This window comes from Sturnus vulgaris, chromosome 2 (genome assembly GCF_052056855.1).
Source record: "Sturnus vulgaris isolate bStuVul1 chromosome 2, bStuVul1.hap1, whole genome shotgun sequence".
In the NCBI taxonomy this organism is placed as follows: Eukaryota; Metazoa; Chordata; class Aves; order Passeriformes; family Sturnidae; genus Sturnus; species Sturnus vulgaris.
This window is the reverse complement of record NC_142244.1, coordinates 85831166-85849157: the sequence shown is the minus strand read 5'-3', so window position 1 is coordinate 85849157 and position 17992 is coordinate 85831166. Positions and strand designations below refer to the sequence as shown.

Below are 17992 nucleotides of genomic sequence, written 5' to 3'. Positions count from 1 at the left end.
CGCTCTGGCCGGCCCCATTTCTTCCAACGGCGGCCGGGCAGGGGGATTCTCTGTCCGTCGAGGGCTGCGGATGCTGGGGGCGGCAGCCGGGCCCAGGACCAGCTCAGCGGGGACCAGGGGACCCAGCTCGACCCTTCCTCGAGGGAGATGCCACGGCAACACCCAGCGATTCCCTCCCGGGGATCGAGGGAGAGCTCAGGGGAAGGGACACCACGGCCACCCGCAGGCTGTAAAATTGGGGACAGGGCACGAGGGCAGCGTCTGCCCTGCTTCTCTCCTGGGCACAGCTACAGCTCCTGCTCCGCTCCCCCGACGAGCCGGGCCGGGCCGGGCAGGATCCAACCTCGCCTGACACGGGGGCAGCGGGGACCGACGGAGCCTCGGCCGGAGCGGCGGGCGAGGGAGTGGGAGGGACGTCCCGCCGCTGTCGCCGAGCCCCGCCGGGTAGCCGAGCGGGGGCGGCAGGACTTGAGGGTGTCTGTCTGTCTGTCTGTCCGTGCCTGTGCACAGCTCCGGTGCGGACGGACCCGCCTGGGCGAGGTGCGTGCGCCAGGAGCCCGCGCGTGTGCGCGCTGCCGGCCGCGCCGGGACTCGGCACTCACTCGCCAGGACTCGGCACTCACTCGCCGGGACTCGGCACTCACTCGCCAGGACTCGGCACTCACTCGCCGGGCCCGGCGGGCACGCGTGGCGCTCCGAAACACGCGTGGCCTCCCTGACTGCCTGGACCGTGCGGTCCCAGCGGAGCTCGGGCCGCTCGCCCGGGCCCCCGCTCCTCCCTCCGGCGCAGCTCCCGACCCCGCTCCCACCGAGAGAGAGCGCAGGGCCTCCCGCCCTGCCCACGGCGGGGGGCAGCGGAATCGACAGCCGGGGCGCTCTCGGCTGTGCCTTATTTTTATTTCAAAACATAGCTAGATTCACGGGGTTCTGCTTGCAATAAAGTGGCAAATAAATTATTCCTTCCCTCGAGTATTAAACTGTTATCTGATTGAAGTTCACTCCGACGTTTCAACAATTTAGTCCTGTAAGGGAGGGGGTGGGAGAAAAAATAGTTGCGCCCTTTACAGAATAAATAAATAAATAAATAAATAAAATCCTAAATAGTCTTCTGTAGGGAAGAAGTTAATATACTCAATTATTTTCTGAAAAAAGATCATAACATCTGGAAATTGATATCAAATGGTGTACAATCCCTGAGAGACGATAAACTTCCACTGTATAATATTTCCACTAGAAATCTTAATAATCCCATAAATCTTCCTTGTGAATTGGGAAAATGTAACAGTTCATTGAAATACTCATTGGGAAATAATTGAAAAAATGTAATAGTTCACTGAAATATTCGTGGGGTTTTTTTCTTTCTTTGGTACTGTTGCTAACTCTGTGCATGTGTGTAAATATTCCTACTTCGTTTTAAAGACATACACGGAATATTCCCTTGAGCGCTGCATACCATAAAAGAAAAATATGCCCTTTTGACTTATTAATCATTATTACAGAGTTCAAAATTGCAGCGTCCCTCGCACATTACTAGAGAAGGCAAACAATTCTCTCTGTGTGTATTTCGTGTTGCTAGATTCAGTACAAACTTTACAGCTCTCAACTTTTTTCCTTTTTATTTTTTTTCTTCCCCTTCACAGACTCTTCCTATTCTGCTCGAGTTATCCAGGGCAACTGAAAGCAAGGGGACTACTTGCCCATTATGCTGGCCCGCTGCATCGTAATTAATTACACACAAAGGCAATTGCTTATTGTAATTCACCTCGTGAATGTTTAATTTTGCAGAAGTAAAAGTAGATGAGGATTTGAACATGTCTAGGTTCACCGTAATGAATATATGAGTAATTAATGTTGCTGGAAAGATACAGCTTTATATATATTAAAAAGATAATAATGTGGTATGGAAGAGATGTGCGCAAGTGTGAGTGCGTGTGTTTGCTTGTACCTTGGTGTAGGAGAAAGGAGACCATTTATGTATTTTTGCACTGAATTAATGTATCCCTTTGGTTACGTTGCTACAAGTCGGAATAAAGACAATTAAGCCCTTAGCATTTCTGTCACACTCCATTAATTACTGTAGCCGCTGCTGTCCCGACCACTTCGTAACATATTCATCAGGTACGATAGCAGTCCAGCAGCATCAGCCGGTGAAGTAGGCTATTGTTAGTTTAAACTATAGCCTTTCAAACGTTCTTTATTTTACTTCTCAGACAAAATTATTTTCCTCTCCTTTAAGAATGTTTTTCTAAAAATAAAACTCAACATAAATGTTTTAAGATTAGATTTGTGGGGCAAACAGTTTAATTTTCACCATATGTTGCCACAGCAGTTTGTAAATTTAAAAAAATCTTTCCACTAAAACCACCACCACCAAAAAAAAAAAAATAAACTAATATAAAAATGTATTCTTCCCAAAGCGTCTCCCTCCTGTGGGCTATTTTACAGCTCCCAAATAAATCTTTAAGGTTGCAAGGAAGGGGAAAAAACAGAAGTACCCTGATGACGGAAAAGCAAATCCTACCATGATAATGTCCTTTATTAATATTATAGATGTGTAGTGTGCTGGATGGATCAATCATATCCATTCACAATCAGGATTAAGAGAGCCTATTTTAATGAAAATCTATTAGTCTCTCGCTTGAGACACGGATGCTGCTTAAATCAATAAACAGCATAAAAGAGAATACGACGCAGGTTTCTAAATTAAAAAAAAATCCCATCTATGAAATGTGTTAAGACGTCTGTAAAATCCTGAAACCCTCGATCGATACTTATAAATATTTAATTTTTTTTTAAAACACAAATTGAAAACCATTAACACTGCATCCATTCTTATTATTAAAACAAATTGTCCTTGGAATTATGTGCTGTGGAAATGGAGCCAGATTGAAAGGGCATCCTCTGAAATATGTTTACTCGCTTTCATGTAAACCAATAAAGATCTGCAGGAGTCTGTAGCGTGAGCAGAAAGGTTTGATGTACAATGTCCATGATTACAGTCCCTGAATTAATCACGAGAGAGAGAGGGAAGGAGGGAGGGAGATGGAGAGAGAGGACTCAGTTATCTGCTCAACAAAATCTTGCTCTTCGGGTCAGCGCTTATTAAAACGTGGATTAAACCGATGATTTTTTTGTTTGCTTATTTGCCCCATTTCGACCAAAATAAGCTGAAGGGGGGAGGGTGGGAGGAAATCAGTTTCGCCCTACGTCATACCACGGGTAAATGTACAAACGTCAATTCCACCTATAAATATGAAATTCAATACTGTGCCTCGGATATGCTTAAAGCTAATGCAACGTTTAAAATTCATTCATGATTATTCCTCTCGTTTAACTCGGAGAAAACTCACAATGAGAGTTTCCTTTGAAAGAGGAATTAAAAAATAACACATGGATTGATACCACGCGAAATAAACGCCCCTCTGCAGTCCAAGGTCCGGAGTGCCCCGCTCGCAGATGCCCCCTCTCGCTCAGGGGAGGGGGCAGCCAAGGGGCGGGCTCGGGTCTGTGGGGAGGAATCAGCCCCGTGGGGGCGGCGGTGGGGAAAGGAAGGGGGGTAGAATAAACGAAAACGCCTTTCCTCCAGTTAGGACCCCAAGAAGGGCAGAGGGCTCCTGCCCGCTGCCCCAGGGCACTAGGGAGGGAAGAGGAGGAGGATGTGGGGGCATGATGCCCTCAAGTGAGCCGGCAGGCCGGGCAGTCGGGACACCCCTCAGTGTGTCGCTGATGGCCGGTCCTGCAAGGGGGATCTGGGAGAGCGGGGTGGCTTGTGGCACGGCAAAGGAACCCAGGGTGGAGCGGTGAGCCGGGGGCAGAGGGAAGTTCCGAGGAGTGCTGGTGACTTTTTAGGTTTGCGACAAGGTCCCAGGAGTTCCGTTCCTGCAAGGGAATGGTATTTGGGTGGCAGTTCCTTCTCTCTCTTTCTCCCTCCTTCCCTTTATCCTTCCTCCCCAGCCCATTATCAGGAGGAGCAATTAAGCTAATTCCTCTCTAAACCCGCTGTCAAAGTTTGCAGTGGGGTCAAAACTGCCCCCCAGTTTTGTTCCCACCTGCACCACCTTGCCCGAGGTCCCCGCAAAGCCGCGGGCTGCACAAAGAGGGGGAGCCCGGGGGCACTCCCCGCCTCCCGCCGCTCCCTGGCGCGCCTCTGGGCCGGGCTGGGCCGGGCCGGCATCCCGCGCAGAGATCCGCGTTGTGCGTGGGGCCGTGCGCGCCCGCGGGACTGCCCGCGCTTCTGTGCCCTCCGCCGCCTGCCCCCGCCAGGGTCCGGGGCGGGGGTGCAGGCCGGATCCCCGTGAGACCTGAGCTTTGCACTGGTCATTTTTTGCTTGTTTGTTTGTTTTTATTATTTCCCCGGTTTTCTCCCTTTCCCTTTCCGGTGCTTTGTTTCGCTTTTCTCTTTCGGAGCGAGTCTGAGGCAAGTTCCCCCCGGCTGCAAGGCTCCCCCCTGCTGCCGTCGAGGGTGCCCGGTGGCGGTGGCGGTGGCCCGGGGGCTGCCGCGCCACTTGCGCTCCCGGTGGCTGCCCCGCGCCGAACTGCGCGTTGCGGGAAGCAGGGGGCAACCAACCTTCCCACCGGGAGCTGCTGGGAAGCAGGGAGAGAGGGAACAGGCAAGAGGGCTTTTTTTCCCCCCGTCTATCTGAGCAGGCTTGGATTTGCCGCTGTCCTCGGGAGCAGGAGCCCCGGCAGTGGCAGGAGGCGTCCGGGGGGCTCCGGGAGGAGCGCGGCCCCGCGCTGGCGGGGGCTGCAGGCGTGGGGCTGGGCGCAGGGGGGAGCTGCGGGGAGGAGAGCGGGACGGGGGCGAGAGGGACCAAAGAGGGGATCCGGCGGACTCGGTGCAAGCTCCGGCAGCTCGGGGAAGCCGACGCGCACCGTGCCTCTCCGGCGCTGGGGACGAGGAGTCAGTAAATATTTGTCCTTCATTGCTGCTTGCTGCGAGGGAGGCAGAGGGAGACTGGGCACGGTGGGGATGGGTGACATTCGAGCCGAGGGATGGGGAAAGTTTCCGCGGCGGGGGCGCAGCGCCGGTGCGGAGCCTCTCCCACGGGGGAATAAGTGCCGGTGTCCCCGCGTGTCCGTGACACCCTAGCACCAGGCACCAGCCTGCACAACAATCCTCTACGAGCCCCTACACGCGCAGTCTGCATGAGAAAGGCACAGGCAGCGTGTCGTGCCGGGATCTTTCCTCAGCCATACGTTACTTCCCCGTCTATCGTTTGCCTTTATTATTTATGTGGTGCCGTGTGATATACATTAGAGCCTCGGATTTGATTGGCGTTTGCGATGACAAGACCTGTTTGTTAAGTTGTAAGGCTTCCTCCGCTCCCTCACTTGTTAAACGAACTCTGGAGGAAGGATGCCACCGAGACACGACAATATAATAAATGTCAGGGATATCCGCAGTGCCGAGATCAAATGATCAATCCTTGTCCCCTAGATAATCATTTTAAATTCGCACAGGGGGAAATTGATTTTTTTTTTAAAGCCTTTTATTAATTGCTTCCTCGATTATTATTTTTCCCCTCCTCCTGTGGAAGTGTTAACTCTGGTGCTGAGGGCACCTTTGGATTAATTAAACGTATTTTTAGTGTTTTAATGTTCTGCTAATTTTCAGAACAGTCCCACACTCCCCCGGAAAAGAAACAATGGCCCCTTGCTCCAACAAGGAGCCTCCTTTGGTTGAGATTCAGAGCAGAGGGTGGCGTGATGATGGGCTCTGATTATCTCAAACTCGAGGCGAGGGAACGAGAAGGACGTAAAAAGCCAAACGACCAGAAGACAAAATTCCTCCAAATACCGAATAACCCTTCCCGTTAAAGCCCGAGGAGAGGAGACAGGAATAAATAGCTGAGAAGTCGACTCCGCATGGGGATCAAACGGTGCGGAGAGGCGCTGGAAATGCCGGCGCTGTTATCTGGAGACGAATTTCAGGCAGCTATTCAAGCGCACAGAATAATAATTATTCCAGGATTACAACAAAAATAACTGCAGCCTACCAAGAACAAGGTGGAGAAATTATTGCCGGTTCTATGTTAAATCCAGCAGGATATTTTCGTTGGGGGAAAAAAAAAAAAAAAGAAAAGAAAAAAAAATAGGAAAAAGAGGGCTTAATGCTCTCTTTGTTGTATACACACTCCCGTGTTAACAAATTACCCCTCTGCTGCACGCAGCAGGATAGCTCGATATTCAGAGAAACATTTTAGATTTTAATTTTCCCCTACAGTACCTTCAGACAACATAATAACAATAAACAAGGAGTCAGATCCTGCAATGTTCACACGCATCTGGAGACTCCCTACCTATGATACCCCCCAGCCAAACAACTCACTCCAGATCCTCCGAACACACCGACACGGATCTCCGAGGCACCTCACAACTTGTTTAGCTGCAGCACACGTCCCCCTCCGTGCACCCACCCACCCACCCACCGCCAGCCCGAACAGGCAACACTTTTAAAGCAGCATTTTTGTTTCGCCGGTTATTTTGACCGTTTAATTAAGAGAAATTAGCTAAATAGCAAATCAGGTAGAATTTCCAATGATTACAACAAATGCACATCTCCGGCTTTTTATTCATTACCTTTTTTATTGAACACTCATTTTCCTTTCCTCTTGACAGCGATACATTTAATTGCAGGAGCTCAGTTATTTGGTTAGCTGTGGGTCCGTTCTTACAGTGTTGCCACGCACAGGATGTCCTTAAAATCAATTAAGTCTTCCTCGACTCTCATTTCTGCAACCCATTTACAGAATGTAGATACCTATTTTCATGTTTTCCTCTTCCCCCCTCCCTCCCTTTTATTCCTCTCTCTCTCTCTCTCTCCCTCTCCCTCTCTCTCTCTCTCTCTCCCTCTCCCCCCCTCTTTTTCGCTGTTGCCTCTTTGCCTCCCTAAATCAAGGTGCAAAGATGCCAAAGAGTGATGAAATGAAAAGAAAGCCAATTGCTGGACTGAGGTGGGGGAGATAGCTGCTCGGAGTCCGCCTGCGACTATGGAGCAGTCAGTAATTGCTGGAGACAGGGAGAGCTGGGGGTTGGGCTGAGGTAGCCATGTATAAATAGTGTGATCTCAAATTGAAAGGCATAAATAACAGCAGGAGTGATCTAACCCTATACAGCCCATCTTCTACGTGCAAAAACAGCGTGCGGAGGACGGCCACATCTCCGATTGAAAACAAGTGGATCTCTGTGGATAAGATCACCGGGCAGCCATGGAAGAACTTACGGCTTTTGTATCCAAATCTTTTGACCAGAAAAGCAAAGAGAGCAGCAGCGGCAGTGGCAGCGGCAACAAGAAGGAGACGATCACGTACAGGGAAGTTTTGGAGAGTGGGTTGGCTCGGTCTAGGGAGCTTGGAAACTCTGATTCTAACCTGCAGGACATGACCGAGAGCAGCAACCATTGCCCGGTGCATCTTTTCAAAGACCACGTAGAGAGCGACAAGGACAAACTGAAGGAGTTCAACACGGGCAGGACAGCGGAAGGTAAGAGCAAGGCTGGGAGCCCTCCGCCCCGCGCTTCTCGCCCGCAGCCCCTGTCCCCTCCCCGGCCACCCCTGGCTCTCTGCAGCGGGGGCGACTCGGTCAGCGCGGCCCTGGCTCCGGCCCCGGCGGGGCGAGCGGGATCACCTCCCGCATCCTGCTTCTCTCCCGCGGTCACCTCCCTCCCGCCGCGGCGGGAACGTGGGCTTAGGAACACGTACTCCTGCATGCATAACGTGAGCGTTGCCGTGAAAAATAAGTCACAACTTCGGTCCTGCCCCCCCGCTAGCCCCCGTTCACATCCGAAATCGATCCGGTGCGTTAGGCGTTCTCTCGCCTGGGGGAAGGGGGCAGCGCAGCACGTCAGACGTTTTTGCCTATCTGTGTATTTTTGTACGAGGAAACCTTGTCCGGGGAGTTTTAATGCCTTAGGAGACCTGTTCTTCCTGCTTCCGGGCCGTCAGGATGCTGCTGCTTGTTCTGGGAGAAAGCGGGATGTGGAGAGGGCTCTCTCTGGACATTTTGTCTTGGGTCGGTCAGCCTGTCCTACTCAGAGGCTCCGGCCAGCGGGGACGAGAAGCAGGAGAGGAGCCTGGCTGTGGGGCAGCTGCCCGGACCCGGTGAGACAGAACATCGCTGCGGCGAGAGGCACCGGCCGGCCCGGCCGACTGGTCCCCGGTCCCCTGCCAGTCCTCTCACCTGGGCCAGGGCAGCACGGCACGCCGCCGACCGAGCGGCAAAACGCTATCCCTTCTCTAAGCAATAACAACAATTGTAAAAAATATATTTTTTAAAGCAAGACGACTGAAAACCCCTCACAGGCTCACAGGGGAAGGAGAGAATTAAAAGGACGGGGGGATTAGAAAGTTGAGAAAGTGTCTCTAGGCAAGTTAGACAGGTGGACCTGCCTGGGGAGCTACTGGCTAGCTTGGGGTAATAAAAACTGGTTAATAGGTTGGGGAACAACAAGCAGCCTTTCAGCTGTTTCCTACTGTTTGATCTTGTTTAATATAACACTGGGAGATTTAATTTACTGCCTAAACTTTTATTTAATATCCTCCTCTTTTCTACCTGCTCCCTAAACAGACGAGCAGGGTATAATCATGTATTCGGGTACCCATATTTCTGCATAAATCAGTACCACTCAGCTCTGCTTATTTTCCTTCTCTGGTCGAGAGATTGAAAAACAAGAAGGTTCAGTTTAAGAGAATCATTCGCCCAGGAGACGATTTTAAAAAATGAAAGCAGGGCATGCTTCAGGGATTAAAAATAGAATGAGAATGAACGAAAAACCCCCCTCTACTACTCTCCCTTTTCCCCGTGAATCGAAATTCTGGCTTGTATGTTTAGCTAATCTAATCTACGGAGAGGGGCTGGGGGTGGGGATGGAAGGGAGGAGTTGGAAAGAGCTGAGATGCTTGTGACAGTTTAAATTCATGCCAGGTTTCAGTCTAATTTCAACTGATTCCAGCGTGTGATTTCAGTCCCACCGATATGCTAGTTAATATTTTACACCTATCACGGACATGCTATAGCCTCGGAAAAGAGACAGCTTTTGAACACGACTGATTTTCCCTAGGCATTTGCTGGGTTAGCACCCTCGTCTTTTCATAGGGATTCCCTTTACAGGAGAAATGAGAACAAAACGCCATTAAAACCAACCAGCGAATATCCCCATCCGGAGGCCTGACCCTTCCCGAAGTTTTATGCAGCCAGTATCAGCCTGGAGCCCGGGGGAACGATCATGGCCAGGGACAGTTTTCATTTTGGAAGTGAAAACGAATGCTTCGGCTTGGGTCCGGCCTTACTTAAGCCCAGATGCAGTTCAGGACGCTTTATTACGTTTAATTAATTTACGATTTGCAGTTTATAATTTACATTTTGGGGTGCCCCTAAGTATATAGGTTAATATATATTCACGCTCACATTTCTCTGTGCTTGTATACATACGTATGTATGTATATAATACCTGTGTACTTGGTGAGGCCAAAGGGGAATTAATTAGGGATCATCCGCAGATGCAACCCCCCCTCCAAATCCACACCACCCAGAAGGTGAGGCACGACAAAGGAGGCAGTCAGAGCAGGGTCGTCCCGGGACTCCTCTGGTGCCCGCGCTGGATGCGCACCCGGCGGGGAGCCCCAGGCAGGCAGGGGATCCCGGGGAGCTGATTCAGCCTAAAGTGGTGTCCCTCGCTCCAGAATCTCTTCCTATTTTCGTTAGCTGGATTTAAAAGAAGGACAGAGCCTTAGGCCTCCCGCCATTAAGGAAAAGGAGAAAAAAATTATAATAATAAAAACGTAGGAAATAATATGCCAAAGCAAAAGAAATCTCCCTACCCAAGATAGAAAAGGGGAACGTTTTTACCCGTTATCCCCATAGCCTCCCCCCTGCCCGGGACAAGAATGCAAGCTCTCCACGGGCCCTGTTGGAGTCCCTGAAGGTTGGGAAGGTTCCTGCTCTTCCGGAGGGGCTGGGAGTGGCCCATAGCCCTGGAGCCCGCTGTCCCGCACAGGGCCGCGCGTGTCCGCCGCCCCGGGGTTTCGACCCGCTGGCAGGTATTTTGGGGGAAAGATGGCTGTTAAGGAGGAGAGAGACGGGCAGTCTCTGTCTCATGCCCAGGGAAAGTTTCTTTTACGAGACGAATACTATCACCGTGGCTTCACCATGACAGCGCTAGGGAGCTTCTTGCGTAACCCTCTTTGGGAGAAAACGTCGCCGGAGAAACCCCTTCCCCCACCTCTTCCCACTGCCTGGAGGTACCGGGGGGCCGGCGGTTTTCCTACCAACCCCTTCCCCGAACTGCCCATACCAACGGGCGGCACGGCTTCCCCTAAGCCTGGAAAGAAAAGAAAACGATATTTATCTGTATAGTTTTTCTGATAGGGCATCAGACAGGCAGGGCAGCGCGGCTCCCTTCCTCCCTGGGGCCCTCGGGCGAGCTGCCCCCTGCCCGGAGCGGAGCCTGTAGCGGAGCTCAGCCCCTCTCGTCCCTCCGGGGCCTGCCCGGGCACCTCCTGCCCCCTGCCAGCTGCACCCGCAAGTTGTGCTGAGTTTGGGGACGAAGAGGGGAGGAGGGAGAGCCCTGTGTGAGAGAATTTCGAAGAGGTGCGAGGGGAGGTTCAGCGTCGTTTTCTTCTTCCCCCTCCCGGCAGGGATCTACGAATGCAAAGAGAAGAGGGAAGATGTGAAGTCAGAAGATGAGGACGGACAGACCAAGCTTAAACAAAGGAGAAGCAGAACCAATTTCACACTAGAGCAGTTGAACGAGCTGGAAAGACTTTTTGATGAGACTCACTATCCGGATGCCTTCATGAGGGAGGAACTAAGCCAGAGGCTGGGACTATCTGAAGCTAGGGTTCAGGTAAGAGAAAGGCTCTGTTCCTGAAAACGTGCTCACCTCACTTCCTAACTGCCAGCGGATCCTAGCACAGTGCCCCGTTTCATGCAGAACGGGGAAGTGAAGGCAGAGGTGACACGTGTGATGGGAAAGCTGTTTGCAAGTCTGCTGTACCTGTCCTGCCAAACAGTTATTCTGCTCTGGGAATATCTGTCCGTGTCTAGCGTTTCCTAGGAAGGCGGTTTAAAAAATTTTTTTTGTATGTGTATGGGGTAGGGTGGTTGGGTGGTAATAGTGTTGACAAGTCTCTAATAACTGAACAACAGCTTTCTTTTTTTTTTTTTTTCTTTTTTTTTAATTCCTTTTTCCCCTTGCAAACGTGTCATTTACTCTCCCTTAATCCTTACTTTCTTCCCGCTTTTTCTACTATGGGGCCATTATAGGGAAAAAAAGGAAAAAGGCCAGAAAACAATCGCCTGAATAAGGCTAGACAGTTCGGGTGCTGAGGGACAGGATTAGCCAGAGCCGGGGGAAAGGTGCCGGCTCCGATTCGCGCAGCAAGCGTATGAATGCATGCCACCCCATCTGGTGGAGGTTCCCCCCGTCCCTCCCATCCCGCTTCAGAGACAGCTAAATGCCAATTAGGCTTCAAAATCTTGAAAATAGGTTCGGGTTGCTGTAGTCCTGGGGCCACCAGAGCTGTCTGTTTGGGTGGCTCCACATCGATTATTTTTAAATTTGATTTTCAGTTTGATGCAGAGGAAAAATACTACCTCTTCCCCCAAGCCAACTAGGGAATGCTTTCACAAAACAGATGTCATATTAAAAGAAACAAAACCCCTCAACCAAACAAAAAACCTCCTTAACATAGAAATAATTAACAAAAATCTACCTAGAAAAAATATCAACCTGTAGCTCTCTGAGCAGGCCCAGAACAGGAGAAACCTGAAGGAAATCTCTTCTTGGATTAAAATTCTATACTTGGTCTAACAGACACAAACCAAACTAAAAGTCAAGCAGAAAAAGTCACCAAGTCAACCCCTCCACTGAAATAAACGCCTTCACACCCTGGAGAAAAGAGATGCCCATGTATATGTATATCTGCCTATAGGAGTGTGCGGGTGGTTGCACACAGGCATGGGTATGGCTCTGTGGGCATAGATGGAGGCCTCCATGCCTTGACCTCACTCCCAGGGCACAGCGGGAAGTGGAGAAACACGGCCCCGAGATGGAGTGGGGAGAGGGGTCTGTTTGAGCCCCTCCTTAACCGTGGAGAGCAAGCAGACAGCACACTGCTCAGCCAGCATTTGCCTGAGCAAGCCACTACCTCGCTTTAAACAACTGTCTCCTGGAGGCAAATCCTGAAATAAATTGAGTACCTAAGTTGCTTTCGTTCTTTTTTTTTTTTTTTTTAATTTTTTTTTGGTCTTCTTTCAAGGTTTTATTCTCCCTTCAGCTCTTGTGACTAAGTACAGACCGAGCAGGGCAAGGGATGATGCTGGGTATATGCCTTAGGAATGGCAGCTTGCAGGGAATATTGCAGGGGTTCAGAGTGCTGCTGGCCTACTTTCTTCTGGAAGATTGATCTAACCACACCATATAAATTAATGAAAAGATTAAACTTTTGCTGAAGGGGACATCAACTCTTATGTCATCTTCCCAGATCTTCTTACTTGGGCTCTGTAATATCTTTCCAAGGCCTTGATGTACTGTTTCTATAAAAATAAATTACTTGTAATTGAATTCTGCACTCTTTCTTTCAAGTACTTTATTACTGAGGAGCACCTTAACAGGATGTTCATAGTTAAAGGAAAATTGGTGCTTCAAGTGCTTACAGATCTTAAAAAAGCACACACACACACAAAATAAAAATAATAATAATAATAAAAAACCGACACCAAAACAAAACCCAAAAAGAATCAGGAGGAGATTATGACCGAGATTAAAAAAATGTTTTTAATAATTTTATAAAAGAGGTTTGTGTGGATGAAAAAAATCCCTAAAATAAATATAAAGAGGAAAAAGAGGAAAAATTGATAATTAATTAGGAAATAAGCAGAGAGATAATATCCATCAATAAGTGGAAGCAGAAAAAAAAAAAAGAAAAGGGCAGGAAAAAAAAAGAAAAAGGCAGAAAAGGGAAAGGTTGGTGTTTGTTTGCTTTTTCCTAATACTTTCAGAATTGTTCTCTAATTCCTATCTGAACCTCTTGTCCCTTGCTGTTAAAGGATATAGTTTCAATTTAGCGTGGAAATTTGCTGTAAATAAATTGAAGCTCCTATGGTAGCTAGTCCTTATTAACCTTTTATTTTTAGTGTTGTACTGGAAACTCATATCATCCAGCTGTCAGGGTTATAATTGAAAGTTATGAGACCATAGTGAGGAGCAGGCAGTAATTCAATTACAACAAATATCTTTGGGTTTATGGTGCAGGGCTAAATTAAATGTCATTATTCACTGTCTCTAATGGAAATCAAAAGGAAATCAGATTAGAGCATTTGTGAAAGAAATCACTGAGTGATCCTTAATGAAGAAATAACTGTCTAAAACAGTGTACTGTGCTTTACTTAGCATATTCATGACTAATTGGAATTGATCGCGAATCACACCAAGCCTGATTTATTATCGCTTAATGCAGTGGCTAATTCATCACTTTTATTCCTCATAACCTTATTTTTTCGTAGCTAAAGGGAAAGGGCACTTCGTTTTCCAGATTTAAATATGATTTCGGTTTGAAAGATGTTCTGATTTGCAAGAGAAGTTGTTTAAACGCTGCTTAAATTTCTTCTGACAATTTACACTGCTTTGGCGAGGCGGGGGGGGGGGGGGTATGAGGTAGAGGGGGGGACGTGGGGAACACACACAAGGAGATTTCCTACAAGGATTTACCACAGTAAAAAAAAAAATCTATTATTGTAGCTACAGCTAGATAATATTTTGCATGCTCATATTTAAATGCATATGTACGCGCATATAAATCCCTAACGGTTCAGTTAAAAGGAGAAGCGATGCATGTTGTTAATATTTGGGTATTGCTGGTAGGGAAAAATAGGCTTGTGCCGCTTAGTGCGGGGAGGGTTGCGCTGGTGACTGCTGTCAGGGACAGGAACCAGGACTTGTGGGTGGGTCTGTCGCTCTGTCTGTCTGTCTGTCCGTCTTTCTGTCCGTCCGTTCGTCCGTCCGTTGGTCGGTCGGTCGATCTGTCCGCACCCGCGGCGCTCCGCAGTCGCCCGCTGCGCGCTTCCCCCACAGACACCCTAGGCAGGAAAAATGGTGCGCTAAATCAGAGAAGGCCAATTCCTACTTAAGAAAATCACTGAGGTACCCGAGGTAATTAATGCCTTCGGAAGCCCTTCTTTGCACTAATTACTCCGTTGTAAATGACCATCATTAAGGCAATTGAAGAAAGCTTGAAGGGAAAATTTGATGTAGGAAGTGCAGTTAGTATTAATTAACCGTATGATCTCTTGGCAAGTGCAAGAACATCAAAGGTTGTAGGTGTTTACTTAGCCATAAGATTTTATCAGCGGTGAAAGTCAATGTTTGTCCATATTCGGTAGGTTTTTTGGTATAAAGATAATGATCCGCAAAATATTTTGGCCCGCGTTTCTGACGATGTTTTGGGGAGAGTTGTTAATCGAGCACGGCGGAAGGGGAAAGTAATGAAGGTCTGAAATGCCCCTGGAAAAGAGGCACGGGAAGCGCAGTGGCAACTGCAAAGTTCTGCGATTGTTTGAGTGAGAACGGCTGGAATTGGGGAAGTGTTATCGAATTACAGGCGTTCCTCGGGTAGGGGCATAAGCACTTCTTTACATCCCAGCCTGCAAAAGATGCTGCTCTTGTCTGGCCAGAAGTCTGCAGAGGCGGATTTTGTTTCCTTTAACATTTAGGGAATAGGGAATGATTCAGACTCTTTCGCGAAAGTTTAGTGTCTCGCATGGTGTCAGAGATCATCGATTTCAACCCCAGCTCGGGAGAGGGCAGGAGGTCCAGTCTCTTGGGGGCCAGATCCCGGAGTCTGACCTGGTCCACGCTGGCTCTTCCCGGGCTGCTTAAGATGACTAGGAAGGGTACGAGGGTCCCACCCGTCCTGCGGGTGGTCTTACTGTAAGTGTCGCTCCGATGGGCGGCAGAAAGACCGCCACTGTCTGCCCAGGGGATACGGGGCCCTCTGAGACTCGGTGCTGAGCGGCAGGCTCCCGGACTCTGCGGCTGCGAGGGCGCTTCCTTCTTCTAGGTTCAACTGAGGGACCACAACAAGAAGCACGACCTCTCCCCTGAACAGCCCTTGAGGAGCACAGAGAGGGGCTCACTCCTCCTGGGGTCGAGCTCGTGCCCTGGCTGCACCCGAGGGGAGACCTCAGCAAAGCTGTGCAGTCACTCGCCTCACCCCTCCATCCCTAGCTCCTGAGATAACGCTCCCTTAGCAGCTGCTTAGGCCACCTCCATTTTTCGGTTGTTGTTTTGTTTTTGTTTGCTTTTTCTTTTCACAGGTCTGGTTCCAGAACAGGAGAGCAAAGTGCCGAAAGCAGGAAAACCAGATGCACAAAGGTGGGCTAGGGGTGCGGACCGGCAGGGGGGTGGTGGCCTCGGGGCCCCTACGCCACTCACCCGGCCCTGTCTCTCTCCGCAGGTGTGATCCTGGGAACCGCCAGCCATTTAGACGCCTGCAGAGTAGCCCCCTACGTGAATATGGGAGCCCTGAGGATGCCTTTCCAACAGGTAGTTAGCTCCAGTTTTACTTTACTTTCCCTCAGTAAGCTCCGACCCCCATTCGTTTGCACCGGAGGAAGCCGGACACGTTTACAAGTGCCATTTATATAGAAGTTGGCACGTATTAAAAACAGGCTGTAAAACTTCATGAAGGAGCCCCCGCCCGGCTTTCGGGAGCTCAGCGCTCAGCTCAGGGACAGAGCGGGGGGTCCCCAGGAGGCGCCGGCGGGGCTAAGGGCCCCTCCGCCTCCGTGCGATGGGCTGGCACAGGGCCCCAGGGCCGCCCGCAGGCCACTCTGGCCTCCCGGGGCCGCATCACCTTCCCCGGGCGGGGTGGGCCCTGGAGTGCCCGGACGAGCCCGCCCGCCCTGTGCGGGGACGGAGCGGCTCGGTCCCGAGCAGCCCAGGGGCTCCGGGCTCCTGCGGGCGCCGGAGAGCGCCGCGGGAAGAGGCTCTTCACCCGGTGGGCGAAAACGTGAGGGGCAAAAACTATGCCGACCCTTGCGCTGTAGTTGTCCTTGTTCTCGGGCGGGCTGTTTAGACTTGTTCTTTTCCGATGGATGCCCTGGAGGAGGGAAGCCTGCTCCCAAATGCTCTACCACTCTGATGGTCAGCCAGCATAGGAGCAGTGGCGGAGCGCAGGCACCGACGACACTGCGGGGCTCGGCTCTGTGCCCCAGAGAAGCGCACCCTCCCGGGGAAGGCCACTGGGGAAAACCGGGACTAGGGTGATGAAATTCCGTTCCCGCTTCTAGCCGGTTTTTCCTTTTTTTTTTTTTTTTTTTTTTTTTTTTTTTTTTTTTTTTTTGTGGTCAATTAATCGGGGAATTGATTTTTTTCCAGCCCGAAGGGACCCTCCACCACCTTCTGTGTCTCGGGGACACGTGGACCTGACAGATTAATTGTATTGATTTTTAAAAGACATATTTGGACCAAAATAATTAAATACATAAATAAACTCTCCCCCACTCCTCCCCGAACCTACCTGAAGCTGAAATCTCTCAGTCAACCCAATGTGTTTGTGTAGGTCTAGAAAGCTCCAAAGCAAACACTAGCCGGGTGTAGAAGGGACCCGTGGCCAAAGAGTTTTTAGCAAGGTATAAACATCCCTGAAAAAAAAGAAAAAGAAATTTAGCTATTTAGCACTTGTTGGCGCCCATGCATTGGGCCTTATTTATTTATTTATTTATTTATTTATTTATTTATTTATTTATTTAAAGCCACCAGGAGGAGGGTTAAGCGTGTCTCTGTGCCCTTGGTTGAGCAAGGTGCGGAGGTTTGCCGCCCTGACTGCAGGGGGACCTCCGCTCACAAGTTGGTCTCTCCATCCGCCGGGCTCCTGGGAAGGGTCGGGGTTGGGGATGGGTGGGCCGGGGGTGCTGTGTGCCCCTGGCCGCGGGCTCGGGGCTGACGCCGTGTCTCTGCACCGCCGCCCAGGTCCAGGCGCAGCTGCAGCTGGAGGGCGTGGCCCACGCGCACCCGCACCTGCACCCGCACCTGGCGGCCCACGCTCCCTACCTGATGTTCCCGCCGCCGCCCTTCGGGCTGCCCATCGCCTCCCTGGCCGAGTCCGCCTCCGCCGCCGCCGTGGTGGCCGCTGCCGCCAAGAGCAACAGCAAGAACTCCAGCATCGCCGACCTGCGGCTGAAGGCCCGCAAGCACGCCGAGGCCCTGGGGCTCTGACACGCTTCCCCCGATCCCCCCACCACACCCCGCCCCGGGTGCCCGAGGCGGGCGGGCGTGTGCCCCGCACGGACCGCCGCTCTGCTCCCCCGCTCCTCCTCATCCTCCTCCTCCCGGGCTGCAGGGCGAGCAGCGAGCGCTCCGGCCGCCCTGCCGCCTTCTCTCTCTCTTTTTTTTTTTTTTTTTTAAATTTTATTTTATTATATATATTTTTGGTTTTTTTTTCCTTGTTTTTATTGCTTTCCCCTTCCCCGAGGTCTGCGAGCGCCGCTTCGCTGGCCCGGCCGGCCCCAGGGACTCGGCGGCCGGGAGGCGCCGCTTGGCGCGGTGGGGACGCAACACACGCGAGCGGCAAACGCGCACCCGCCGGTCAGAGACTCCTCGGAGGACAAAGTAGGTGGGAGGAGAGAGAAAAGAGAGTTAAAAAAAAAATCACAAAAAAGAGAGGAAAAAAAAAAAGAAAGGAAACGATCTCTAAATTATGTTAATCTGTGAACATTGGGGACACTTCGGATTTTTGACCCTGGCAAAAGTGATCGCTCCGGCATAACGTCATCTGCTGCTGTCAGTTTTGCTACCTTGTGCATGTGTCAAACTAAACACGTTTTGAAGATCAGAAATATATTAGAACAAAACTAAACAAAACAAATAGTAATAATAATAAATAATAAATCCTTGGGGCTGGTCTCCATTAAAGATGACATTTCTTTGTTGCCAACAGTATTATTTCACTGCCATGAATCTCTTCCATCACTGAGGAGCTGCTGCTGCTGCAGA

At 50.4% G+C, this 17992-nt stretch overlaps 1 protein-coding gene across 2 annotated transcripts; it reads left to right on the top strand.

Moving 5' to 3' along the window:
• Positions 1-7112: 7112 nt before the first annotated feature.
• On the top strand, positions 7113-17215 carry SHOX (SHOX homeobox). 2 transcript variants are annotated; one of them, XM_014891874.2, is made up of 5 exons: positions 7113-7482; positions 10635-10843; positions 15313-15370; positions 15453-15541; positions 16970-17215. In XM_014891874.2, the coding sequence occupies exons 1-5, from the start codon at positions 7209-7211 to the stop codon at positions 17213-17215; spliced, it is 876 nt and encodes a 291-aa protein (XP_014747360.1). In that variant the 5' UTR covers positions 7113-7208. The 2 variants fall into 2 exon arrangements, with proteins under 2 accessions (XP_014747360.1, XP_088016807.1); XM_088160681.1 differs by having other exon boundaries at positions 15453-15573; positions 16966-17215.
• Positions 17216-17992: the final 777 nt, after the last annotated feature.